Source organism: Hyaena hyaena, unplaced genomic scaffold (genome assembly GCF_003009895.1).
Source record: "Hyaena hyaena isolate Hyena2069 unplaced genomic scaffold, ASM300989v1 scaffold_285, whole genome shotgun sequence".
Lineage (NCBI taxonomy): Eukaryota > Metazoa > Chordata > Mammalia > Carnivora > Hyaenidae > Hyaena > Hyaena hyaena.
Window position 1 is genome coordinate 161,453 of NW_024080917.1, and position 27,418 is coordinate 188,870.

Genomic DNA, 27,418 nt, shown 5'->3' on the forward strand with positions numbered 1-27,418 from the left:
AGCCCAGTGGCCCTGGCTGCTCCCAAGGGAGGGGCCCCGCCCGCACTGTTCCCTGGGCAACAGGTGCCTGGCGCCCAGCTCAGGTGGCATCGCCCAGGCAACGGCCTAGAAACCGCCCCCCCCCACTTCTACCTCAGCTCAGGTGCGCCCTTCCCACCCCCGATACTGAAACTGAGGGCCGAGCTGAGCTGCTGAAGGTCTCTAGTGGCAAAGAAGAAAGAATCTGTTGTGGAAGTTGGGGAGGGGCATGCAGGGGTCTGTGGGGTGAAGGGGTAAGAGCAGCCGAGACAGGAGCCCTGGATGGGGGGTGAAGCCCCAGGACCCGAGTCTCTCCTGTGAGGACTAGGTGACCGCTCGGTCGGAGACACCACAGAGGAGGGCGAGGGGACAAAGCCCAGGTGAGCCCTGCTCACCATCTGCAGGGATGACGACCCCTCCCTCAGTGCCTGTGATTCCTCTTGTGGGAAGCAGCCTGGGAGCCACAGACTGCAGTTCAAATCCTGCCCCCAACTAGAGCAGATTATAGGAGGTCAAGGTCCTTAACCTCCTTAGGACAAAGACCCCTGTGAGAAACCTCGTGGGACCCACTAACAAGAGCTCCTCGTTTTGGGGGGGGGGGTTGGCCATGAACTCCTTCAAGCCTCTTCCAGAGTGCTAGGAACTCGTGGGGGCCGCTGATGAAAATTCCTTCCTTCACCCCCTTTCCTGGGGCCTGGGAGGACCCTACAAGGTGGCGCTGGGCCCTCACCTGGAGCGGCCTGTCACCTCCACGTCTCCGGTCTGCCCCGTGGGAGGGCACCCCTTGACCGCCCGTGGTGGGGGTGCTGGGACCAGGCTGGAGCTGGCAGGGCCACGGGGGGGGGGACCTGGGAGGCCCCCACGCACACCTGGCAGTGGCAAAAGGTAGGTGCCTCTTCACCTGTTCAGTGGGACTTCGTTTACAACGGATTTTAACTTCCAGTGGGTGCATTCTTCTGGGAATGGGTTTTAGCACTTTTTAGAAGAGAGGTTTATACTTTCATCAGATTTGCAAAACGGTCAGTGAACAAAAAAAGGTTGAGAGCCCCTCCCCCTAAGATGGAGACTGAGGCCAGCACCCGATGAGTGGGGTCTGAAAGGTAGATGCTGGTGACGAGGATTTCCTCCACCCTGTGCCTCCCCACAGGGCCAGCTTGGCGGGGGCGGGAGGGTCTCCCCTGTGAGGGGCCTACCTGGTGGCCCAGTGGACACGGTGGGCAGTTGGGGGGTGCAAGTGGCCAGAGCCCCCTGCTGGCTGCGATGGGCCTGGGGAATCGTGGAGCTGTCAGTCCAGCTCATCCCGCCCTGGGGCCCTAGATTTCACAGGGTGTGGGGGGAGGGGTGGCAGGTAAGAAGGGGAGGGGGAGGGGTGGCTGAGAAGGACAAATAGAGGCAAGCATTCAGGGCCTGAGGAATCCAGCCACACAGGTTCAAGCAGGTGTCAGGAGGCCGCAGCGAGCCCAGGTAGCAGAGGGGCCCAGGCATCTGAGGGGCCCAGCAGCCACCCGCGCACCTCCATCCTGGGCAGCCCGAGCCTGGGGTCCTTCCTCTCTCTAGGAACGGAGAAAGTCACTTAATGAGACCTGCTCATGCTGGTTTGCCTGGAGAGCCGGGTCGGCCTGCATTCAGCCCTGGCCTCAAGGACCCCCTCAGCTGCACAGGCAGCTTTAAACCCCTGATGGCCGGAAGGCGGGGGCGGGGGGGGGGGGGATGCTGCACACAATGTGCCCGGAGGTGGCACTGAGGACCCTAATTGTTTTAAACCCCAATTCTCCTTGGGCTCAACACGTCAAAGGTCAGGCAAAGAGAAGCCCCGTACGCATGGGAGGTGAGTGCTCAGAGGCTGAAGACATCCCCAGACCAATCGGACAGAACCAGACCCGTGTTGGGGGTCCAGGGTAGCTTCAGCTTCCTCCCACCTAAGTCTCTCTCCTGGCTTTTTAGAAGACAATGCACCTCCCCCACAAGGCTTTTGGGGAGGTTAAAAGTGGGACGGTCTGTCCGAGAACAGGGAAAGGCAACCAGAGGTGATCGGAGGGAACCGCCTGCAAGAGGGGTGAGCAGCAAGAACGATTCCGATTCCGGGGGCACCCTGGTAGGAAGGCGCTCCCCACCGTCAGCCCTTACTCAGGCCTGGTCTTGGGTCCCCAGGTCCACCCGGACTCTGTTGGATCTGGGAACCAAAGGGTTAAAGTTGGGGCCCAGCAGGGACTGTAGCTGGGCCGGAATGCCATTGATATGGAGAGGTGGGGACTCCCTCGGCCTGGTTACCATCTCAAAGGCACTTTAACGAGTCCGCCACCGGAATCCCCACCCCCACCGCCTCGCCTCCACCCGAGAAAGAGGTGGGGGAGGGAAAACTGCCCCAATATACTACTGTGGAGGGAAACTGAGGCACGAGGGTGGCCTCCAGTGCTCACTGCTTCTGGGGGCATAGAATTGGACCCGATCATTGTTCTCCGGGAGGGCGGCGGGGTGGGGCCGCTCAGGTGGGTTAGATGGGGGAAGGGCGGGGGTGGGCTACCTTCAATCCTAACCTGCCCCAGGCTTTTGGAGGAAAAGTGTGGCCCAAAGACAAAGATGGGAACTAAAGGTCAGAGGGCCATCCTGGTGCCAAGAAGAGTAGGGGGGTGGGCACGGGGGATGTACGGCTCCAAGGGCAGCATCAACCTCTGGGAGGTGCCCAAGGTCCCAGACTTCGTTCGTGGAAAGGCCAGATCCACTGGCCCCTGAACCAAAAAGGCGCAGATGAAGCCCGAGGTCCCATAGTCGTTCTCGCTGGGTGACTACCCCCATTTTACAGACCTGGAAACAAGGGGGGAGGGGGGTATGAGAACTTGGCCACATGTACTTGAGAGAAACAAGACAAACCCGAAGGAGCCCAGACTCTAACTCCAAGGCTCAGCTCCTATCCCAGAGCACAGTGCTGGAGGCTGAGCCAGGCAGCACAGCAGCACCCCCGCCCCCTCCCACCCACACCCTGCCCAGGTCCTCCCTGCCTCCTCTCCCCATTCCTGCAGGTACCCTGTGCCGGGAAGTCTCTGCGGAGAAGCGTGGAGAACCGCATCTGGGTGTGATTGTCCCCGGAGCCACCCTCCACCCGCGGCGGCACCTTCGCTGTGTCTGTCCCGGGAGAAGGCACCAGTTGCTCATCACCTGCTGGGGGCAGCTTAACGAACTCGGGGCAGACCTCGATGGGCAAGTCACAACTGCAGTGAACTCCGGGGGCTCTCCTGGCTGTAAAATGAAGGAAGAAACCTGCCTTGCCCGCCTCCAGGGTCACCACAAGAATTCGCCCGGGCAGCCAGCACCCCACACACCCTGGGGACCACTGTAGGCACTGACTTGGGACGAGAGTATTTTGTGAACAGCATCATGGCGGTTTCCCTTGTAAACCTGGTGGGACTGCATGGATTGGGTAGCAATTAACTTTATTATCTGTCCTAACGGTCAGCGGTTATCCATCTGGAGTTCTGAGGGACGGGCTGCTCGTCACCTCACTGCTGTGTTCTTAAAGAGTGGACATTCCGTCTTGTCCTTCCCATCCGATCCTCAGCGGAGGGGAGAGCAGGGCTCCAGGATGTGAAGGGGGTGGAGAGAAACCAGCAGGCACGGGAACTCGGCCAGAATTCAGGGAAAGGGAAAGGGAGTCATTATTAAGGTACCAGTGACTTTGGCTCCTGCCCCAGGACTCCAAGGGAAACCAAGTCTCAAGCAAGAAACAGGGTTTCAAATACAGTATAAGGGAAGCTGGGAAGACAGCTCTGGAGGTGGGCCAGCCGTCCCAGCAAGACGATGTCACCTGTATGGATTGCATGGTGGCCCCCAACACCATGTCCAGGTCTTAAGTCCTGGAACCTCTGGATTTGGCCTTATTTGAAAAAAGTGTCTTGGGGCACCTGGGTGGCTCAGCCGGTTAAGTGTCCAACTCTTGATTTTGGTTCTGGTCATGATCTCACAGTCCTGAGATCGAGCCCCATGCCGGGCTCTGTGCTGACTGCACAGAGCCTGCTTGGAATTCTCTTTCCCTCAAAATAAATAAACTCAAAAAAAAAAAGGCCTTTGCAGCTGTGATTAAAATATTAAAAACCTCAAGATGAGATCATTCTGTATTCATGATGGGCCTACATCCAATGACAGGTGTCAAAAGAGGAAGATTTAAGACACAGACACACGATAAGGCCATGTGAAGACAGAGGCTGAGGCCGGAGGGATGTGCCCACAAACCAAGGAACACCAGGGACCACCCGCAGCTCGGAGAGGCAAGGAAGGACCCTTCCCTGGAGCCTTGGCAGGGCTCCTGCCATACCTTGATTTTGAACTTATGGTAAATTCCTTTTATTTTAAGCCATTCGGTTTGTGGTGACTTGCTAAAGCAGTCACAGGCAATTCATATACTCCCTTTCTTGCTAGCGGGTTCCAGGCTCTCAGAGGTCCCCCAAGGTCAAGTTGGCTTCCTGATACCACTCTTGAGCTGCTGTAGAAGAGCCCATTGAGATAGGACATCTGCCAGGTTACCTGAGCCCAAGCCGCCCGAATAACAAAGGGAACTCTTGTACACGCTGGGGAGGACCTGGCAGCGTGGAGGGAGGGCAAGTAAAACGGGGAGAGAATAGGGGCTTCCTTTCATGACTCACCATGGGAGCATTCCTGTCCCTGGGGATGACCCAGCCCTTGCATGTGATGCCCTGCTCCAGGGCCCAGTATCGGCTGCCCATCAGCACCACTGCTATTCTGGTGCACCCAGGCCTGCAGAAGCCTTGCATCTATTGGGGTCCAAAGTTTGACCCAAAGGACGGGTCAGCTAAGCATCAGACTTCAGCTCAGGTCATGATTTCACTGTTGGTGGGTTCAAGCCCCACGTGGGGCTCTTGCTGACAGCTCAGAGCCTGGAGCTGCTTCCGACTCTGTGTCTCCCTCTCTCTCCCTCCCCCTCCCCTCCTCATGCTCTGTCTCTCAAAAACAAACATTTGAAAAATAAGAGAACGTTTGACTCAAAACTTGCAAGGCAGCAAGTTTCCCAGAAGCCCCATGCATGCAGAGGGTCAGGGCCCTAGTGATGGCATCCAAACCCTTCGTTTATTTATTTTTTAAATGTTTTATTTCTGAGAGAGAGAGAGAATGAGAAGGGGAGGGGCAGAGAGAGAGGGAGACACAGAATCTGAAGCAGGCTCCAGGCTCTGAGCTGTCAGCACAGAGCCCGGCGCGGGGCTCGAACCCAGGAACCCCGAGATCATGACCTGAGCCGAAGTCGGACGCTTAACCGACTGAGCCACCCAGGCGCCCCAAACCCTTCGTTTAATAAGGGAAAATGAGACATGTTGCAAACCCAGTCAGAACGATTTAAAGTCTTGTTTCCATTTCCTCAGGCCAAGGGCTGTGTGCCCCTTATCCCCACCGGCTGTGATAAGCAGCCAACTTATCTGCACAAGGGATGAGTTACATTCTCAAATAACCAGGCAAGAGGCTTGCTGCAGGGCCGTAGGGGAAATGGAACAGAGCCCCTATTCTTAAAACAAATTTATTTTTAGACTTGCTCCTTCCACCCCAAACCCGGGTGTCTCTTCTGACCCTGCCTGGCGCTTCCCGGGTCCAGGCTCTGACCGACGCTTCCCGTATTCGCCAGCGGGGACGGCGGTAAGGGCGTCCAGCCCTGGTGTCCAGGCAGGGCGGCCTACTCACCCGCCCGCAGCCCCTCGGGGTCCACGGCCTCGCAAAGGCCAGGCCATCAGCAGGGAGGCGACAGGAAGAGGTAGGGCGGCGGGGTCCGCGGCGGCGGCGGCGGCGGCGGCGGGGGGAAGGCGGGCAGCAGCCAGGGGGCGGGGGGCGCGGGCGGCGCCAGCAGGTTGGCGGGCGAAGGCCGCGCGGGCAGAGGCGGCAGCGGGGGCGGGGGCGGCTCGGCGACCAGGGGCGGGCGGCCGCGCGCGCCTACAGGCCCCGGCGTGGCTGCGACTGCGGCCTCGGGCAGCGGCGGCAGCGGCAGGTGCGCGGGCGGCGGCGCGGGCGCGGGCAGGCGCGGCAGGTGCTGCAGCGCGAGCGCGGCGGCGGGCGGCGCGGGCACGCAGGCCTCGGGAGGCAGCTCCGGCAGCGCCAGGTGCGCGCCGGGGCCCCAGGGGGCCAGCGGCTCGGGCCGCAGCGGAAGCGCGGGCAGAGGCGGCAGCTCCGCCAGGGCGAGCGCCGAGGGCGGCGGCGGCGGCGTGGGGCTCAGGCCGGGCGGCAGGCCCGGCAGCGGCGGGTGCGGCAGGGACGGCACGGGCGGCGGGGTCAGCGACAGCGACGTGCGGGACCTGCCCAGCCGCGAGTGGGCGCGGGCGCGGACGAGCCGCGGGGTCGAGCGGGAGCGGGGGAGCCGCGCCGCCAGTTTGGCAGTTGCTGCGCCGCAGCGACCTCGTCCCTCCCCCGGGGCGGCCACGCACCGCGCGGGGCGCCGCCCGGCCTATCGCGGGACAGTGCGCTGGCCGCCTTCGCGTCCGTCCCGCCGGCTGGAACGAGCTAGTCCTGGCAGCCAATCAGAGGCGGCAGCGCTCTCTGTCGGCGTCTTCTCCCAGCCCGCCCACGGTCTCAACCAATCACGGTGTCCCGCGGTGCCCTTGGCCCCACCCCGAGACCAGGCGCTGCACACGCGCAGTTGGCGCCCCCACCTGGCCTTCGCAGCCGCTGAGCCGCCGCAACCCCGGGGCGGCCAGTGAGGCGAGACTGGCTCCCCTGATTTGGAGTTTGCACTTAGCGGTCCCAGAGTGAGGCGCCTGGACGTGGGTCAAGACCAGTGCAGATTTCCATTCAATTATCTTGAAGAAAAGAGAATTCAAACCCAAAATTTAGGGGTGGCCTAGTGGCTCAGCTGTTCAAGCGTCTCACTCTTGATTTTGGCTCAGGTCATACTGTCCCCAGGTGGTGAGATGGGAATTCTGAGCGGAACTTTGTGCTGACCACGCAATCGGCTTGAAATTCTCTCTTTCTGTCAAAATAAATATATTTTAAAACTTTTTAAAAAACGAAATTTGATGACATGTAGCATTTACGGTATTGTCAACAAATGGTATGAATGACAGATGGGTGACAATCAGAAAAGAGGATGGTCACTCTCTTTAAAGCTGGAATATAGAGGGCGCCTGAGTGGCTCAGTTGATTGACTGACTTTTCATTTGAGTCATGATCTCAGCTTCATGGGTCCTGGCTGAACATGGAGCCTGCTTGAGATTCTCTCTCTCTTCCCCCTGTCCCTCGCCCACTCGTGCTCACTCTCTCTCAAAATAAACAAAAGCAAATCATATTTAAAAACATCCCTAGGTGAGTTAGGATTGTCTCATTCCCTTCACAGAGAGTCTGCTGGGCCGCCCCTGGGCCCAGGTGTTAGCTTCTAATCCTGTGTTACTGTTAAAAAAACAAAAATTCAACCAAGTAATTTTGAAGATCTAACTGGCTTCACACGATTCATGAATTGGACACCATCCCATCCACCCAGTACAAGGGGTCTGAAAGGAGTTGGGCAGAATGGACGGGTTCTACAGGAAGGAGGGTGAGGCAAAGGAGTTTAGCAGAAGAAAATATTGTAACAGCAAGGTCACCTTCTCTTAGAGGGGAGAGGGGGGAGAAGTAGGTAGATTACCTCATCTTCCTTTGGGTGGGATGGTGAGGGCCCATGTGACATTATCTCAGTGGTGCTGACCAGAAAATCCCTGGCTGACGGTTAGGACTACGTTTCTGGGGGAGGTTGGAACTGCAGTTAGGTAAGGTACCAAGCTCCCCTTTGGGGCCTTGGCCTAAGTGGCTCCATTTTTAGCTTGTGGTTTTCGAACACAAGTAAAAAGATGTGATTTAGTCTATACCTTGGGGTAGAGAAAGAGGAGACTATTTGGATATTTTATTTTAATGTTTATTTGAGAGAGAGAGAGAGAGAAAGCATGAGGAGGGGAAGGGGAAGGGGGGGGGGAATCCTAGGCAGTCTCCATGCTGTCAGCTTAGAGCCCGATGCAGGGCTCGAACTCAGAAACTGTGAGGTCATGACCTGAGTTGAAGTTGGACACTTAACTGACTGAGACACCTAGTTGCCTCCCCCGCCCCCCCATTTGGGTATTTTTAAAAAATTAGTAGTTCTGTGAAAAAGGAAAAGTCTAGGATTCCCAAATAGAGTAAATCAGAGGAGGTTAGCTAAGAAAAATCAAGCTGGAATTCCAGTGTTTACAGAAATTCCTAAAAGCTGATCAACCTTAGGCCTTATTTGTACTGCAGTCAAGTTTTGGTTTGTACCTACACCCCATTCTTGGAAATCAGGCCATGAAAAGATGATAATTCCTCCTAAGTTGCCAAATCCCATGAAATTCGAATTGTCCAGATAAAACTTCACCAGGTTGCAAGAGGTGTGGGCTTAGAAGGGGAAAACGTCATGACCCAGAGGCTCAGAGAGATGGGCCTGGCCTGCCTCTGAGTAAAAGTTCAGTTCGGCATAGCAGGTCAATCCCCAGTTGTGCAGCCTCCATTCTGGAGCCCGGCAAAAAGAGTACTTAGCTTCCGCATTTCTGCGCAAGAAAATTTGTAATCGTGCGATAAGAAAAAGAGACAATCCAGTAGCACTAATACTGATACTGGATTAGTAACTGGCTTTTTAAGATGTTTGAAAGCGTTCAGTAATCTGAGATATCAACTGTCTGATCTGTTCATTTCCAAGAGTTTAGGAAGAAGTTATTGGTTGGATTTGTAGATCAAGGAGATTATGTGCGTAAATCAAAGTATATAAGGGAATTGAGGTCATCAGGTTTGTAAGGCATGCTAAATATTCAGGGGGAAGGCAGATCTGTCAAATTCATAATTTAACCTGAGCATCAGTCAAAGAATGTGGAAGTGAGTTTTACATCCAAATTATAAAATTAATCAGTACAATAACATTGAGAAGCAAGCCAAGGGTTAAGATTTTTAGGGGCGCCTCAGTGGGCTAAGCGTCCAACTTCAGCTCAGGTCATGATCTCACAATTTGTGGGTTCGAGCCCTGTGTCGGGCTCTGTGCTGACAGCCAGCTCAGAGCCTGGAGCCTGCTTCAGATTCTGTGTGTGTCTCTCTCTCTGACCCTCCCCTGTTCATGCGGTCTCTCTCTCTCAGAAATAAATAAAAACAATTAAAAAAACCTAATAAATGGACTATAAATTTAGACAAAAAGAATGCACACCTCCCCTAACTTGATGGTGGCCCCCCTCGCTCAACTGTGACAAAGTGATGTCCCGCTCACGAGTTGGTTGAATGAGGTGCTGGCCGGGGCCGCCCCAGCGCAGCCAGTGATTCCCACTACCATGGCACAGAGAGGCAAACAGGGAAGCACGTCATCTTTATTGATACTTTCAGCCCGCGGGAGACCCCGGGCCAGAAGCCGAGCCCCAGCGTCTGGTCGTCCTCACCCACACCGGGCTGTGGTTCTGAGGCGCTCAGGATGGGCGGTGGAAGGGCCTCGGTGCTCAGCATTTTCCAAGGGAACAGTGGCCTGGGAGGAGGCAGGGCCCTGGTGAGGTCTGGATCCCTCCCTCCTCACCTCCCAGGGGACTTGAGCTCTCTTCCTCCTCTGGTGTCTAAGATCAGTTGCTCAGCAGATACCTCCAGGTGACCTGAGAGGCTGCCATCCCTCTCAAGGGCTGGCACAGTCCCAGCGACAGCCCCAGGCCAGTCTGGAGGGGCAACAATGGTGGCATAGGATGAGTGGGGGCCAGGACCATTGTGATGCCTCTCACCTTCATAGCCATTTCCCAGCGGGCCACTGCCACCTCTCTTCACCTCGGGGCTGCCTGAGGCACAGACAAGCCAGGACACCAGGTCACCAGAGGAATTCAGAGCCCTCTTGCCCTCCCGGGTTCACCCCAGGCCCTGGGAGACTGCCACTCACCGAAGGGTCCAGGGCCTAGCCCTGGCCTCAGCTGTCCGTATGCTCCTGCGGGGAAACGACAGAAGGTGGGAGCACTGAGTCCCCAGTGACCCTCACTTGGAGTCTGTCACTTCATCCAGGTTCATGCTCAGGGTCCCTTACTCCACCTGCCTCTCCTCCAGCCCCATCCGTTCCTGCCTAATCCCCCCGGGCCTGTCCTGTTCCCTCTCTCCAGAGCTGTGGGTGGGCCTGGCCCAGGGCGCAGCTCCCTACAGCCACCGGGACAACCCCACAATGCTCTTCCACAGCTCCCATTACCTGGCTGGCTCCTGACCTCTGGGTATGCGCCATATCCAGGCTTCAGGGCAAGTGCCCAGGGCTGGATGGAGGGCCAAGAAGAGCCCCCGAGGGCCCCGGCCTGACCTGTAGAAGGGGAGCTGCTGTGGGCACCTGTCCCCGGCAGGGCAGGACATCCAGAATGCCGCAGGCCTCCCAGGGCCTCGGACGCCCCTGCGCACCTGGCGCCGTCCCCATGGCCTTTGCCAGGGTTCACCCCCGAAACACTCATTTCCTACCATTTCCTTCAGGGCCTGGAGCTGCTGCTTTGGGGTACACTGGTGCTTCTTCCCCATACCCTGCAAGAGATCCGAGTGATTCCTGCCCAGCCCCTGGGTCTCCCCTCCCCGTCACCTGCACTCTGCCACAGACTCACCATTCCTAAAGCCATTGGCTGTGGGGAACCCTGAAGGAAGGAGAAGGTCAGAGACAGGAGTGGCCCCCGAGTCCAGCGCTCCCCAGCCTACCCCACCCCGGCACCCCCAGGCACCTGGCTGCGGGTGCGCCTCGGGGAAGACCCCAGCTCCCAGACCATTCCCGTAACCAAACCCTGCAAGACAGAAGTTGGAGAAAGACTGGGTGAGTGTTGGGAGTAGGGGGCCAGGATAACCAGCTCATGGAGAGACAGGAGGCAGCAGACAGACAGACTGACTCAGAAGCAGCTCAGGGAGGGCCTCACACACTCTCCCCACCCCCAGCCAGCTAGCCCTGTGCTACCCCAGGTGTCCCACCTTCTGGCAACCTCTCCTGACCTCGCCCTGGGCAGCTTCCCTTTCCACCCCAGGACTGTGCCTCAGTCTGCCACTCTGCCCTCACCAGAGACAGGGTGGCACCTGCTTCTGGCCATAATTGTGGCCTAGTGCAGAGTAAATGTGCACTGGTGAGATCAGGAAAGAGTCAGATGTGGCAAGAGGCAGGAACAAGGAGGGCTTGCCGTAGGAAGGCATCGGCTTGCACCCAGGGGACCGGGGTGGGGGCGGGGGAGGGCTCACCGACTTTCTGAGGCTTGAGGCCACCGCCAAAGCCTGGGGGAGAGGAAGTGGGGGGTAGAGATGCGGGGTCAGAGACAGCCAAAGTCTCTTGACTCCACTCTTCCTGAGTTAGGGACAGGAGGGGCAGGAAGGGGAAGGGCCTTCTCACCCAGTTCTCTTCCTGCTCCATAGCCATTCGGGGACTGGTATCCTGTGAGGAGAACGGACATCAGAAGAGACTACCCAGATTTCCCCTAACTCTCTGGAGGCCAAATATGGACCTTAGGGGCTCTCAAGAGGAGGAAGAGTTACTCCCAGAAGAAATGGGCTTAGAAAGCAGCAAGAGAAACTGAGCGTTTAGACTCTGGGAGGGACCTTCTTTCCCTAAGGAGCCTTGAACAGCTGAGGCAGCCTGGGGCACAAGGATGATGGAGTGACCCTGAGTGGCACGGGCACGGGGCAGACAGACTTGCACCTGCTTTCTGAGGTTTCATTCCCCACTGGATGGCCGGAGTTGGTGCTAGGAAGAAAGCCAAGGGACAGGAATGAGCTTAGGGCAGGGAGGGTCAGGAATGCGGTGGGTGGCCTGCCCTTGGTGCAAGGGCTGGGGGTGGGGCTGCCATAATGGGGTCTCAGGGCCAGAGTTTAGGCTTTCCCGCAGGTGGTTGTCTGTGATGGGCTCGGGCTCAGCTGGAGAATGGGCAGGGTGCTTGTGAGCAGCCCAGCTAGACCCAGCCCCTCCTGGGACCAGGTGTCCCCTGGTGCCCCCCAGACCCCACTCCACACTGACCTGGGAACTTGCCATTCTGCCCTGGGGGAGGGGGCTGAGATTTGGGGCCCGAAGTGGGAGGCCTGGGGAGCAGCAGTGGAGGGACCCTCCCATTGCAGGGTCCTAGATGGGGCGGGGGGGGGGGGGGGGGGAGGGCAGTGAGCCCAAGATGGCACCTATCCCAGGCTGCTCTCCTGGCCTCAGCCTGGCCAAGCCACCAGCCTTCAGTGACTTCTAGAGCAGACACAGCTTTCAAGGGGAGGCCTCTGGCTAGGCCAGAAAAACCCTGCTCCGGCAGTGCTAAGGGGGCAAAGTGGTCCAGCCATCTAACATGGCATCTGTTGTCGGCCCACCAGACCCTCTGCCTTCCAGCAACATCCCTCCGTCCTCCCTCCTCGTGCACCTCCCTGCACCCCCAGCCCCGCCCTGGGAGCCTCACCTGGCTGCGCCCCCACCCCAATCCCATTGCCATATCCTGGAGAGAAAAAGCAGGGATGTGAGGGGCAGTAATTTTGGGGTAGGGGAGGGTTGTGGAAGGAGGCAGGAAGAGGTGCAGGATAGAGATGGGGGGGGTCTCTCACTTGCCTGGCTTCGGAGGTTTCAGACCCCCTCCCAGAGCTGCAGGAGAGACAGGAGGCCTGAGACCTCAGGTTCCTAAGAAGGAGCCCTGTCTCCCCCTCCTGAGGCCCCACTGCACTCACCTGCTGGAAGCTGCAGGCCGGGCTCTGGAGCGTATCCTGGGAGGAAAGGCAGGTATGAGGGCAGGGGCTGGGGTGCACAGACTCCCGGGCAAGGAGGGGCAGGGCTGGGCTCACCTGGCTTCAGAAGGCTCACGCCCCTTCCCAGGCCTGGGGAGAGACAGAAACAGGCTGAGTGACAGGTGGGCCCCACCCCGCTCCTTCTCTTCCGCAGCCCACGGGGCCCTGTGCCCCCTCCTCCCCTGCCTCCATCCCCCCTGGCCCCTGTCAACACTCGGGGGCCTGCCCCTGGCTCCCTCACCAGGCTGGGCCCCCTCACCTGGGAAGACTCTGGCTCCCAGCCCGTTCCTGTAAACTGAGAGACAGGATGTAGGTCTCGAGGGGGAATGGGGCAGTCGGGGGAGTGGACAGTTTCTGGGGATAGAGGGGGGTGCGGGCCCGATTCTGACCCCAGTCCCAATTCTTTCTGGAGTGTCCCCCCAGCACCAAACAATTCTCCCAACACCAGCGGGGTGTCTGACGGTATGGGTGTGACTCAGTCCTGAAGCCAGTGCCAGCAGACGTGTCAGCAGATGGGGTCAGATCCCACAGGTTAAGGGCTCAGTGCCCCACCCCCCATTTCAGGAACCATCCCCAGTCCAGGGGGTCACCTGTGCTTCTGCCCATTGGCTAGAAAGCGAACTCTTGGGGTCTAATTTGCTAGAGCAGCTCACAGAACTCAGAAAAATGTTTTACTTTCTAGAGTGCAGGCTTATTAGAAAGGCTAGAGCTCAGGACCAGCGCAGGGAAGAGATGCTGAGGGCATGTGGGGGGACCTGGGGGGCTTCTACCTTTTCCAAGCACCCCAGTCTCCCCCACCTCCGTGTAGTCACCAACCCAGAAGCTCTCCCGACCCGGCCTTTTGGGTTTTTACGGAGGCTTCCTTACAAAGGCCCGGTGGGTTAAATCACCGACTGTCAATCTTCAGGCCGGCCTCCTCCCCAGACCTCAAAGGGTGGGACTGAAAGTGGGACCCAATCACAGAGTGGGATCCCCTGGCAGCCGGCCCCCCCACCCCGAGTGACTCGTTAAAATAACAAAAGAACACCTCCGAGGCTCTTGGCATTTAGGAAAATCCTAGGCTTTTAGGAGCTCTGTGCCAGAACCGGAGAGCAACCAGTTATTTCTTACTGTAAGTCCCAGTGTCACCAGGCCGGGGCAGAGAAAGGCTTTACCTGGCTTCTGCTGCTTCCCGCCCTCACCAGCGCCTGAAGAAGAGATGGGGCCAGGTGAGCCACCGACTCGCCATCTCCGGCGTCTCCTCCACAGCCCGGGCGTCCGCCCCAGTGCCACCTCCCTACCTGGTCCATAGCTGATGGGAACTGCAGGGCCTGTGTGAACGGGAGAGGCTCAGGCATGGAAAAGGGCCAGGGGCCAAGCCAGAAACCTGGGCCTCCTCGGCCTCCTGCTACTGCTATGCAATCGTCAGCTCCCCCCTCTCCTAGTCTGGCGGGACCCCTGCCCCCGAATGGGGCCTGGGTGAGGAGCAGCTCTGCCCCCCATGCCCTCCTCTCCTCACCTGCTCTGTACCCCTTGCAACTAGAGGGGTGAGCGAAGGGCCGGGGTTGGGCTAAGATGGAACCCCCCTCCCCACTGCTCTTTTTTTTTTTTTTTTTTTTTTTAAATATTTTTTATTTATTTCTAGGAGAGAGAGAGAGAGACAGCGTGAGCAGGGGAGGGTCAGAGANGAGAGAGAGAGAGACAGCGTGAGCAGGGGAGGGTCAGAGAGAGAGGGAGTCACAGACTGAAACAGGCTCCAGGCTCTGAGCTGGCAGTCAGCACAGAGCCCAACGCGGGGCTCGAACCCACAAACCGCGAGATCATGACCCAAGCGAAAGTCGGACGCTTAACCGACTAAGCCACCCAGGCGCCCCCCCTCCCCACTGCTCTTAAACGGTCCCCAGCCCTGCCGGCCCTGAGAGGCGGGAGAGGACGCCCAGACTTGCGCCCCCCGGGCCCTACCAGTCTCACCTGGCTGGCCTCCCAGCCCGTTGCCGTTCCTGAATCCTGGGGAGACCGATGGACAGGGGGCATGAATGGTGGCAGGGAGCCCAGGGTTTGGGGGAGGTGGAGAGAGACAGGAAGGGGTGAGGTTCACCTGGCTTCTGGGATTTACCGCCCCCCCACTTAGGCCTGGAGAGGCAGAGGCTGATGTGGACCCGCCAGACCTCTCTTCATGCTCCCCATGCATCCCCAGCTCCTGCTTTTCTCCCAACCCGCAGGACCCAGACCTGGCTGCCTTCCCTGGGTTCCTGGCTGCCGTAAGTGCTGGGGGGCGGGGACAGGAAAGCTGGGTAGGGATGAGGGGCAGTGTTTGGAGGGGTGCAGGAGGAGGCAGGACAGAGCTGGGGCAGCCTCAGAGACAAAGCAAGGGGTGGGAGGTCACCTCTCCCCGTCACGGGGCCTCTGAGGTTTCGTGCCTTTCTCAGTCACAGTTCATCTCTCCATCTCCCAGCACCTGGAACTCAGCCCCCTGCCCTCCTCTCTCCCCCAGACCCCTGGGAAGCCCTGCCTCCCAGCCATTCCCAGATCCAGAGAGTGGTTAGGGTGTAGGGGGATGCTCTGGCTTCAGGGGGTTCATGGATACAGAGAAGACCAGAGCAGGACTCACCTGGCTTCTGGGGCTTCACACCCCCTCCAAAGCCTGGTGGAGACAGGGAGCAGATGAGGGCCCAGTCCCCGTCTCTGGGTGTCCCCAGAGCCTGGGACGCCCTTACCTGGTCCATAGCCGTTTTGAGTTGCAGGGCCTGGTGGAAAGCAAGAGGGCTCTGGGTATAACCTCTCCTCTGTGGCTCCCCCGCACCCTAAGCCTGTCCCCTGTGGCTCTAAATTCACTGCCACACCCACCCCGTTGAGTCCCTGACCTCCCCTTGGGGCCCAACCTCCTGGGGAGCCTGAATGTCACCCCACTGCTTGGGTCCCATCTGGTTGGGCATCACTGCCACCATGTGCGTTAACCAGCCAGGAAGGTACTCTGACAGCGCTTCCTCTCACCAAAGCACAGGCGTTCAGTGTGCGTTCCTGCTGCCTGGCCCTGTGAGCTGTCCCCACGGCCTGTACCTCTCTCATCCCCTCCTGGAGGCCCCAGCTCAAGCACCCACAAGTTTCAGTAGGCCCCAGCCAGCAGTCTTCTCCCTGGCCTTTGCCTCGTCTTCCCCAAATGCTCCGGGTTCCCTGCCGGTGGGCACCCTGGCCTCTGTTGCATTGATGCTCCTTTCTGGTCCTCTCCCAGCACAGCTCAGGCTCTGGAGGGGCCTGTCCCCCACGTGGCTAGCCCCTGGCTGTCTGCCACACTGGCTGGGGGAGGTGGTGGCATGTGGGTCTCATGTGGGTTCTGTGGCTTTAGTCCCCCTGCCATCCCCTACCCTGGGCATGGGGAAGATTGGGGGGGGCTGTCTGTGTGTCTGCCTGACCCCTCCTCCTCCATCAGAATGAGGGTCAGGCCCCCGAATCATAACTACGGCTGGGCCACCTCAGGGACCCCCACACTCATGGCTCCAGGCCCTCACCTGGTTGTGCTCCTGCTCCTGGGAAGGCACCGCCTCCCAGCCCATTCCCATTCCCGAACCCTGGGGAGACAGAACAAGAGGGGGTAAGAAGGATGTGGAACGTGACAGAGCTACCTGACAGGGAGACAAACCAGGGCTCACCTGGCTTCTGTGGTTTTCTGCCCCCGCCAAAGCCTGGGGGAGAGGCTAGCAGATGAGGGACCCAGAAGCCCAGCCCCGGCTCCCAGCTTCAACCTCTCCCGTCTCACTATCCCAGGCCCAAAGCCACTCTGAGCTGCGAGATCGATTTGGAGCCTTGGAGCCACATATGGACGTCACTCCACCCCATTCTTCCCCCAGCAATCAATTTTCTGCCCCCCCCCCCCCCCCCCCCCCCCCCCCCCCCCTGACCTCCCCTAGCTCTTCCTCAGTGCCTCAGCTTAGCCCAGGCGCCCTCACCTGGCTGGGCTCCAACTCCCATCCCATTCCCAGTGCCGAACCCTAGGAAGGAGCAAGAGGGAGTGAGGGGATGCTGGGAGGCCAGGTGAAAGGAGACTGGAACATAGGGACACGGTGCAGCTCACCTGGCTTTTGTGGTTTCACACCCCCTCCAACTCCTGAGAAAGGGTCAGGGACCAGGTGAAGGAGCCTGGAGCTCCCTTGAACCACACCCCCCACACACACACATATGCTCCCGGCCCCCACCCCTACCTGGTCCCTGAACCACAGGGCCTGTGGAGAGAGGGAGGGCAGGGCTGGAGCTGGGCCAGTGTGGCTGCTGGGGGTGGGCTCACCGCCTTCTATGCTGCCCTCACCCAGGACCTCTGTGTCCCTCAATTGTTCTTTGCAGGAAGCATGCCCTGAGAAGGGCCTGGAAGTCTGAAAGGCCTTCCCCGAGACCACGGCTCATGCCACAGGAGTGGCAGCAGCAGCCCAGTGAGGGGCGCAGCCCCTAAGAGGGTGACAGCGCCCAAGCTGGGGACATGTAGAGAGGGCTACTCTCCCCTCCCCTGGCTTCTGAGGTTGCATCCCCCTCACAGGCCTGGGGAGAGACAGAGGCTGAGCCTCTCCCCACAACTTTCTCCCCTACTCATTCCCCGGTTCCAGCTCTACCTGTGCCCCCTTTCCCTCCCAGGGCTCCGTCCTCACCTGGCTGGGCTCCGAGCCCCAGGAAGGCACCAGCAACCAGTCCATTTCCATATGCTGGGGACACAGAGCCAGATGGAATGAGGGGACTGGGCTTCAAAGGGAGCCAGACAGAGAGCCATGTGGACAAAAGGGTGGGCATGGGGGGAGGGGTGTCTCACCTGGCTTCTGGGGTTTCACACCACCTCCAAAACCTGGGGAGAAAGATGTGGTAGATGAGAGGATCCCAGCGACCCAGCCTCTTCCTGGGGCTCCATAGCTATGCTGAGCTGCGGGGGAGGCAGGGGCTTCTGGGGTCCCAGCTGAGGTGGGGGTGAAGCAAGAGTGCCCTTGTCCCCTCCCCAAGCCAGACATCAGAAACTCTATGGTCCTCCTCCACCTCCAGTAAGTCACCACTTCTGCTTGGGGGACCCAGGGAGAAGACACTCCTGATGGTGACCCAGCCTCATCAACCCCATATCAGCCCTATCCCTCTTCTCCCCCATACCTGGCTGGGCGACCACACCTGGAAAGGCCCCTGCTGCCAGCCCATTTCCGTTCCCAAACCCTGAGGAGACAGGGCAGGAGGGGGTCAGGAATAAATAAGGGAATAATTGGGCGGGGGGGGCAAGGCAGAAATGGGGAGAGACAGGGTGGGGGGCTCACCTGGCTTCTGGGGTTTCACACCCCCTCCAATGCCTGGGACAGAGATGGCGATCAAGTGAGGCTCTCGGATCCCATTTCAGGAGTGCCTCTAGAATCCTGCCCCTGGCTCCCAATCACGCTGGGCCCACCTCTACCTTTTCTGTAGCCATTCTTAGCTGGAGGGCCCATCAGGAGAGGGAGGGATGAACTGGGGAGGTTGGGCCCTAGCTGGGGTAGGGGTACAAGGCCCTGAGATCCAGCCAGAAACAGCAAATCAGAAGGCTCCCTATCTGCCCCCTCAATCCTTAAAAAATCCTGGCCCTTCCCCCAGGGCCGAGTAGGGAGGCAGAGAAAACCAATCCCCGTGAACCCAGCAGTCTCACCTGGCTGGGCTCCCAGGCCATTCCCGTTCCCAAATCCTGGAGGGACAGATGGAGACACGGGTGTGAGACAAAGGTGGGGAGACACAGCTGGGGCTGGTGAGGGCCCACCGGCTTCCGAGGCTGAACATCCCCACTGAAGCCAGGGGTGACCCAGGGCACAGATGAGGGACCCAGGATCCTCTTCCTCAGGGTCTCCCAGGGCCCCTGCTCCCTCCGACCAGTCATTCTGAGCAGGCCTATGGGAACTCAGCTCCAGTCAGTCCAACCCAGAGAGGGTGGACAGCATCGCTGGTGCACAGGAAGGGGGCCTTGGAGCCCACTCCCCTCTTCCCACTCCCAGCTGGCCCAGAGGACACGCAGTGAGCCAGGCTTGCTCGCCCCGGAGTGGAGCTCAGCGGGGGCAGCATGAACACGCAGGGAGAGGAAAGACTGGGGGCGCCCAGGGCAGGGTCCACGGGTGAGATGGCACCAGAGCAGTCTTGATGGATTCCTGGGGGGGAAATGTATGCAGGAGGGAAAGGAGGAGCCCTACACCTGCCACAAGGGGTTCCTGGTTTGCTTCTCTACCTGGGGTGAGGGTGGGGGTTAGAACTGTTCCCACATATTTTGAGGCAGCTGCTTCTCCCCCCAAAATCCCACTTGTTCATCTCTCACCTGCTCCCAGGCCACTGGGGGGACCGTAGCCTGAGTGGGGGAAATAAGAAGTTGAGCCTGGGGGGGGGGCCAGGAGGGGCCAAGAGCTTGTTCAGAGGACATAGCTGCTCCCACCCTGCCCACCCTCTCAGCCAGCTTTACCTGATCTGTAGCCATTGGGGCTCCCTAAGCCTGTGGGTTGAGGAGAAGGGGGTGAACTTAGGAGGGGGAAAAGGTCTGAACCTGAACGCCAAGCCTCCCGCTCTGCAAGCAAGAGTGGAACCTCTCTCAGCCTCAGTTTCCCTTCTGAGGGAGGGGCAAGGACAGAGCCAGGTGAGGAGCCAGCAGCAGGGGCATGGAGGGAGGTATTCGGGCTGTACCCCTGGGGGCAGATCCCCTGCACCTTTCGCAGGGGCATGTCCGCCTCTACCCTCCATTCGGACTCTGAAGTCTCTGGATGCCTCCCTTCCTGGAAATCTCATGCTCTTGGTGCCCCACTTCCTTGTCTTCCCATCCTGCATCTCAGGTGCATCTGGTCTCAGCAGGGAGCCCCTTCTCCCACCCTTAAGACCCCACAGGTCCCTGGAGTGAAAACCCTTCCGTGACACTCTGCCTCCCCTTCTCCCACAGTCCCTGGGCCCCTTTGTCTTCTCCCCTCACCCCACCTCCAGGCCTCTGGCCTGTCTTACTGCCAGGCTGTGCTTCCACTTCCCTGTCCCAGCTTGCCCCCCTTGAAGACCTGGTTCCAAGCCCCTTCTCTGGGATGTTCTCACGCCCCATCTCATTCCTGTTCCAAAGGTGTGGGGTGTCTTGGCTCCATGCACTTGAGCTGACCATGGACAAGACTGTGCTATGAAGACAGGGAGGGACTGTGTGCCCTCTTGGGGCCCACATCTGGATCTCAGAACTAGGTAGGGAACATCTAGGGCTCTCCCCCCACCAGAGAGCTCCGAGACCCCTGGAGGAGAGACCCAGGCCCTCTTCCTTGATCCCCATGCCAGGAGGGACCACTTACCTTTCCCTAGGCCCGGAGACAATGGAGGTAGCCCTGGGGAGCAAGGAGGTGCTGACTCAGGGTGCGGACTCGAGAGATGGAGAAAGAACAGGACCCAGGCATCTATCCCTGAACCCTGCCCAGGACAGACTTCACCCACTCAGACCTCCCTCTCCGGAGCCCCAGCACTGGCCCAGGACTGTGCCTAGGCCCCCCAAACCCAAGCTCAGCGACCTCAGCTGCCCATCTTCCACCCTCACCGCCTTGCAGGCTTTCAGAAGTCAGGCAGAGCAGGAAAAGGGCTGCGGGGAAGGCCCAGGTGCCCATGATGCCGAGTGGAATAGGAGGGCACACATTCTTTGGGCCTTTAAACATGCCTGCTGGGTGGGGCTCTCACCCAGGCCCCCCAGCTGTGCGTGGCAGAGGCTCTGCTGACAGACCCCAGGGGGCGAGCTCCCACCGCTCTCTGTGGCATGACTCCAAGCCCTCGCCTTCTCCCTGCCCCACCCCTCATCCATCATGGGTGCTGACAGCCAGGACAGGCCCCACCTGGCCCCTGGGGCTCCACCACCCGTCAGGGTCGGGCCCCGGCGCCAGGCCTCCGGGGTTCAGATTCCCACCCAGCAGCTGGCGAGGGGCAGGCAGGCACCCCCGGCCTAGCCCTAATACAGGCAGAGAGAGGAGGGAAAGCCAGGCCCAGAAATGTGGGGGTGGCAGGCAGGGGAGACTCCGCATGAGTTACTGTGCTGCACAGAGCTGGGGGCAGAGACCACAGCGTTCCCGAGGCGTGTGGAGAGGCAACAGTGCAGGGACTAGGACAGCCCGCTTGCCCACAGGGCGAGCCAGGCCCTTTGCCTGTCTAACCCTGGAGACTCGGGGACCGCAGCAGGAGGTGGCCCTTGGTCTCCACGAGAGGCTGCACATACAAGGCACCAGAGGCTGCCTCCCTTCTACAGGAGGTAGTGATACCCAGGGAGTCTGTCCAGGGATCCTCACTGTTCCTTGAAGGCCCAGTGGGGGCCCACCCGCTGCACGAGGCCCTCTCAGCTTCACCCCTGTCTCCTGGCCAGCTCCAGCAGCCATGACTCCACCCCTGGGGGTGCTGACAGGGGTGGGGGACACTGCTTGAGGTGGAATGGGCACAGGACCGCCAGAAGGGTGCCAGGGGCCAGTTAGCGCTCTGTTTCTAGGGAGTGGGCCTGGGGTGGAGCCCAGGCTGGGATGTGTGGACCTGGTGGGGAGCCAAGCACAGGAAGACAGGACAGACAGACCTGGGAAGTGCCAGGAGTGAACCCCACTGAGCTGGCTGGGGACAGCAGTGACTCAGGCCCCCTGGGTCCTAGTCCAGAAGGCCCCACACCCTGTCTGTCTGAAGGTCTGGCCCCTGCCCAGCCAGTCCCTTTTGGCACCTCTGGCTAAGGAGGACAGTGGGCCAGGGTGGGGGCCCAGAGAGGGGCTGCAGTGGGGAGCGGGAAACACAGTGGTCTTTTTGCTGTAAGGCTTTTGAGACCACTATACACACTGGAGCCAGCTCCAGCCTCAGTGGACGGCGGGGCTTTTACGAGGTACACCCCTGGAGTACCCCCAGCACTGAGATGTGCCTGTGCCTCACCTTCCTCTTTGCCTTCTCTCCTGCCCACATGCTCCCATGCACACATATGGCCATGCCCCTGGCACCCACTTCCCCCCTCCACACGCACAAGGCCCCTCTGTTCCCACGGGGTCCCTGCAGCCCAGTGCCCCGGTACAGCCGGGGAGCTGGAGCAAGACTCCAATCTCCCTGAGTCTGTTCTCTCTCCTCTAAAAGGAAAGGTTCCACCATGTCAGGGCAATTGAGGGGAGCTACTTCCCCATTTTACAAGTGGGGAAATGGGCAGAGAGAAGGGATTTAGCCCAGATCCTATAACTCCTAAGCAGTGGCCCCGTGATTCGAAGCCTGGCAGTCTGCAGGCCTCCTTGGGTCCAGTCCTCCACTCCGTCACAGCACACGCTGCTGGGTGGGCAGCAGACCCACATACCCCAGACACTGCATTGCTCTGTCTGCCCTATGCCGGTCTAGGCCCAAGGTGTCTGCTTCAGAGCCCGTATAGCTAAGGGCCCCTACACTGACCCAGGCACAAGGCTCGCCCCATAGGGTGCCAGGGGAGCTTGGCCCAGGATGAGGTAGACACAGGCCAGGAGGGGCCGTGCAGGAGGTACAGGCTGAGTGCCCGCTGGGCTACTGCCAAAGGGAATGCCGGTACCCACAGCCACTGCCAGGCTGCCTGCGTGCTGGCATGGGCCCATGGAAAATGCCAGCCAGCCTGGGGCCTTGCGCCAGCTTGATGCTGCTCAGTGCCAGGGCTGAACCCAGTTGGGCATCCCGTGGCCCTGGCAATGCCGCTACCCCCACCCCAGGCATCCAGTTCCCTCAAGTCACCCCAGCCCCACCCAGGCCAGGCTGGCCTGAGAGCAAATGGACCACTCGGGGACCGAGAGAGCCCCTGATGGAGCCCGAGCCTCGGGTAACCTTTGCTCCTAGATGTGAGGGGACATGGCAGTCCAGCTTCTATGCAGAAGAACAACTTCCAGGCGTCAGGGCTAAGGGCCCAGAGCAAGGTGACAGCTGGGTGTTGAAAGTGCAAGGCAGAGGCCCAGGAAGTGTATCGCCTAAAATGGCAAAGCCTGTCAATAGACCGCAGCCAGCTGCTCAAAGCAGCACCTGCCGGGGTAGGACTTTGTGGAGGACAGCTGGAGGTGGGGGCAGGCTCCTTCTGAACCCGCGTCTGTGCTGAAGTCCCCTCAGGGCACCCTCTCGGCCCCCCCACCTGACAGCCCTTTAGCCTGGATCCCTGCGCTGGCTCCCTCTAGGACACCTTTGCAGGCACCCCTAGGCACTTGCACAGTGCAAAGCTGACCTCTGTTAACCCCCTCTCTCCACTCACCTGCCAGTTTATTAAAAGCTATACCAGTGTGAAGTAGGGCAAACCCTAGCGTGCAGCGGACAGATACATATAACAAATACTCATAAAACAAACAGCTACTGGAGTGCCTGAGGGGCTCAGTCGGTTGAAGGTCCGAATGTCGATTTTGGCTCAAGTCATGATCTCACAATTTGTGGGATTGAGCCCCTGTGTCGGTGTCTGCAGTGACAGCGTGGACCTTGTTGGGATTCTCTCTCTCTGCCCCTCCTCTGCTAACTGCTCTCTCTCCCAAAATAAATACATAAACTTAAACAAAATCCAGCTACTGCTGCTGGCACCAAGATCAAGAAACAACGTAGCCACCTCCCCAGAAGCACCCTCGTAATCTCTTCTCCATTAGGGTAGCCGTGTTTGCTCGTGGGGCCATCATTTCCTTGCTTTTCTTAAGTCACGTTGTTATTCCTGTTTTGTGGCCCCATCTCTGAGGTGGCTTCCCAGACAAGGGGTGACTCTTCCCTGCGAGTCTGGGTGACGATGCTGTTGCGGCGAAGGGACACACGGGGGCGCAGGGCTCAAGCCGGCACTCACCTGAATTTGGGCCGGACGCGGGGAATCCACCCCTGGGCGCACGGGTTGGAGGGCTTCCTCAGGCCGGAGCCCCAGCCAAGTTCTTTGGTCTGAAAACTTGTGGTCCCTCTCCACCAGGAACTTCCCTTTGGCCCAGGCAGCCGTTGTGAAATCTAAAACACTATACAGTTGACAGAATGTTACTGTTATTATGAAACAATGAGTAAACTCCTACTGTATACTTGCTCAGCCTTGAGGTAAGCTGTTCATATTCATTTTCTTTCTTTTAAAAAAAATTTTTTTTTTTGAGAGAGAGAAAGAGAGAGAGAGAGAGGGAATCCCAAGCAGGCTCTGCACCATCAGCAAGGAGCCTGACACAGGGCTCAAATTCACCAACCGTTAGATCATGACCTGAGCCGAAATCCATTCTTAACTGACTGAGCCACCCAGGTGCCCCTCACATTCGTTTTCTTATTTAGTGCTCCTGCCCTAGGAGGTAGGAACTAATCTCTCCACATGGAAAGAGATCCAGAGACATAAAGCAACTTGCTTATTACAGCACAGCTCGAGCGGCAAAGCAGGATACAGCCCTAGTTTTCCTTATTTCACTGCCCACGCTCTTACCAATTCTCTGTACTTAACTTCATGTTATAGTCCCTCCACAGAGTGAAATATCCATTGGAAGTATATTTTCAAATTAAAAAAATATTTATTTTTAGGGCATTGCAGATTAGGCTTTGGAGACTGGGCAGCTGGAAGAAGCCCTGGGGCCCAGGCTCCTGCAGGAGGGGCTGGCAGCTGGAGAGGGGCCTGCTTGCTTCCCCAGGCCTCCTGGGGACAAGCTGGGGGCCTTTAACAAGGATCCAGCCTGAGTCACAGGGGCTGTGGCTGCCAGAGACGCAAATACAAAGGAAGGGTGCATGGAAGGTGGGTGGGGGTGCAGCCCCTAGAGAAGCTCTAGGTCTAAGGACCTAATCCGGGAGGCCAGGCCCTCCTCTGCTGGGCCACAAACTGGAGCGTTCGCTGAAGCCACCCCAGCGGGCTGGGACCCCTAGCCTGTCCGAAAAATGGGGGTGGTCAACAAGTATACCAATAACTAGAGGAGAGACTTCCAGATAGAGGGAAGAGCAGCACGAAACTCAGGTGGGAAAGGAGACGCGACGCGCTGGGGAACGTTCTAGAGAGGGTGGCCTGGAAGTGTGACTCCCCTCCACGAAGGCGCACCCCCGAGCCGCGCTATTGTTAGGGACCGGCGCTTGCTCCGCCGGGCTCCCTGCTAAGAACTTGAAGGGGATCATCGGGTTTAAACCTCTAGCTCCGTGCGGGAAGCTTCACTGCTCAGTTTTTGCAGGAGAAAGGCCCCGTAGGTCCCCAAGGTTGTCCGGCCACGAAGGGGCGGAGGCAGGGTGGAGTTGAGCTCAAATCTCAAATCCAAAGAATATTTAGGGTTGCCTCGGAGGTGGCTGAGGCCTGCCTGGAGGGCTTCCCGGGGGTGGGGACAACGTCCAGCATCCCGGTGCGGTGCACGGCAGGCAGCAGGGAGCCAGCGAGCCCAGGGCGCTCCACCCCGCTGGGACCCGCAGGCTCGTCCTGTCCGGAGTGACCGCCTCCTGAGGCACCTCTGAGGCAAACCGCAGAGACCGCCTCTTTTAGAGTCTAGAAAACTAAGCCAGCTCAGTGACGGCCGTGGGTGCGGGACTGGGGTCCGGAGGTGTGTCCCCATCCTGGGAACCGAACGGGACAAGCCCACTCCCCAGCTCACACCTCGCGCCACGCCTCAGCAGTGAGGCCTCACCGCGCCACAGGTTCCCTGGCCACCGGCGAGACGTCGCGCCTGCGCAATGAGAGGGCACGACCTGAGGAGCTGGCGAGGGCACGGGGACGCGCACGCTGGGACGTCGGGGGCGGAGCCCCCGGCGGCCTGGGAGCCTCTGATGGGCTGCATCAGGGAGGGGGCGGGGAATTGGGCGTTCCTGGGCGGGGCCTCGAGGCCGGTTTGGAATTTTTGGCGCGAGTCGGCTCTGCGCGCGTTCACGGGCCGTTCCCCTCCGAGAGACCTCCAGTCAGACGTAGGGAGCCGTCGACCGCAGACCCACCCGCCTGCCTGACTGCTCCGGGGGCTTCCGCGGCCTCTGCGGACCCGGAATCTCGGACCTTGCTGGACCGCGTCCCTCCCACCCGTCCAGGTGAGCCCAGAACCGGTCCCGAGGGCCCTCGGTCGGCACTTCCTCCCGGCAGCCCTTGCCCCCCTGACAGCCCCTGCCGCGGTCAGCCTCCCCCGCTCCCCGCCTCAGCCACCCGGCCTCGACCCCTCCCCGTCCCACCGGGCCGGCCCCGCCCCCTGCCCCCGCCGCGGCTCCTGGGGACTGCCACAGCCCTCCCGGCCTTCCCCGGTGACTGCCCCCGCCCCCACGCCTTACCGGTCCCTCCCCGGGAAAAGCCCGGCCCACCTTTCATCGGCAGCCCCTCCCCCGTGACAGCCGGCCTGTTCAACTGTTCGCCGGGCTTGGCCCCCGTCCGCCGAGGTGAATCAGCTGTGGCCCTGCCCCGGAGGATCTCACAGTCTAGCGCGGCGGACCGTGGTCAGCGGTGTGAGCGGCCCAGTGAGCGGGTGAGGCCCCTGAACGCTCCAGAGGCCGTCCAGGCCTGGCCTGGTCAGGGCCACGCTGGATTCCCCCTCCCCGTCCCATCATCCCCAAAGCCGTGTGGCCAGGCCGCTGGTACTAGAATCTTAGTGATATCGGGGTGGCCCGAGAATGGTTTAAGATGCGCGTCTGGAGGGGCGCCTGGGCGGCTCCCTGCCTCAGGTGCCTGACTTTGACTCAGGTCCAGATCTCACAGTTGGCGGGTTGGAGTCCCGCTACCGGGACCCAGCTGTGTGCTGACAGCTGGGAGCCTGGAGCCTGCTCCAGATTCTGTGTCTCCCTCTCTGCTCCTGTCCTGCTCGTGCTTTCTCTCTATCAAAATAATAAATAAACATTGAAAAATGTGTTTATTATTTTGAGAGCGCAACCGCAGGGGAGGGGTAGAGAGAGGCGGGGACAGAGGTTCCAAAGTGGGCTCTGCACTGAGCATAGAGCCTGCCGTGGGGCTCGAACTCATGAACCATGAGTTGGTCAGATGCTTAACCGACGTAGCCACCCAAGTGTCCCTCCATTAAAAATTTTTTTTTAATAACACTTAAAAAAAGACGCAGGTGCTGGGTGTCCCAAATATGCTAGACTGGGCCTGGAGGCTGAACTTCTAACCAGCAGGGGGTTCTGACACCTTTGTTCTGCACTTTGAGAAGCCCTGGAGATGGGAATGCTGGGGTGAATACCGGCAGAGGAAGGGTCCCCAGGGGATGTCAGGTGGTCATTTGGGGGTCCCTTCCCTATCCCCTCACTGCCCCAGGGACTGAAGGGCGCACTTCAGAGGACTGGCGTTCCCTCAGGTTTCTGTTACTTATTCACTCCCTGCATCTTTTTTTTTTTTTTAATGTTTTATTTATTTCTAGGAGAGAGAGAGAGAGAGGGACAGCGTGAGCAGGGGAGGGTCAGAGAGACAGGGAGACACAGACTCTGAAACAACAGGCTCCAGGCTCTGAGCTGGCAGTCAGCACAGAGCCCGACGCGGGGCTCGAACCGACGAACCGCGAGATCATGACCTAAGTGAAAGTCGAAAGTCGGATGCTTAACCGACTAAGCCACCCAGGCGCCCCTCACTCCCTGCATCTTTTGATACACTGTGGCTTCCTCTCAACATTGGATTCCTCCTCTTTTGTTTTCTTGGTTTTGTTACTATTATATATATATGTTATACATTATATAATATATATTATAATATTCTGTTATATATTATATCACATTTATTGTATTATAGCAACACCACAGCCCTCTCTCTCCCAGCACACCACCTTGGGACTACTGCACTTTGTGTGTTCTTTCAGACTGCTCAGATCATTACTATATTTTACTTATTTTTTTTTTTTAATGTTTTATTTATTTCTAGGAGAGAGAGAGA

At 59.1% G+C, this 27,418-nt stretch overlaps 1 protein-coding gene across 1 annotated transcript; it reads right to left on the reverse strand.

The window, feature by feature from the left end:
* Positions 1–9,337: 9,337 nt before the first annotated feature.
* Positions 9,338–20,273, reverse strand: LOC120241541 (glycine-rich protein DOT1-like). Its single transcript, XM_039246757.1, has 26 exons — positions 20,207–20,273; positions 19,968–20,000; positions 19,115–19,144; positions 18,974–19,003; positions 18,320–18,355; positions 17,958–17,990; positions 17,316–17,369; positions 16,626–16,667; positions 16,188–16,247; positions 15,396–15,425; positions 15,290–15,322; positions 14,650–14,685; positions 13,980–14,009; positions 13,854–13,886; positions 12,959–12,994; positions 12,757–12,789; positions 12,643–12,678; positions 11,342–11,383; positions 11,194–11,226; positions 10,692–10,751; positions 10,578–10,607; positions 10,441–10,500; positions 10,184–10,288; positions 9,887–9,931; positions 9,735–9,788; positions 9,338–9,490 (listed from the first exon to the last, which is right to left on the reverse strand). The coding sequence occupies exons 1-26, from the start codon at positions 20,271–20,273 to the stop codon at positions 9,465–9,467; spliced, it is 1,107 nt and encodes a 368-aa protein (XP_039102688.1). The 3' UTR covers positions 9,338–9,464.
* Positions 20,274–27,418: the final 7,145 nt, after the last annotated feature.

Coding starts and splice junctions, on each gene's coding strand:
- LOC120241541 (XM_039246757.1), bottom strand. CDS start 20,273: ATGGGCACCTGGGCCTTCCCCGCAGCCCTTTTCCTGCTCTGCCTGACT. Junction 16,668..17,315: donor GGGGCTCGGAGCCCAGCCAG/GTGAGGACGGAG, acceptor GCTCCTTCCTAG/GGTTCGGCACTGGGAATGGG. Junction 14,010..14,649: donor CGGGCTGGGAGGCCAGCCAG/GTGAGACTGGTA, acceptor CCGTTCACACAG/GCCCTGCAGTTCCCATCAGC.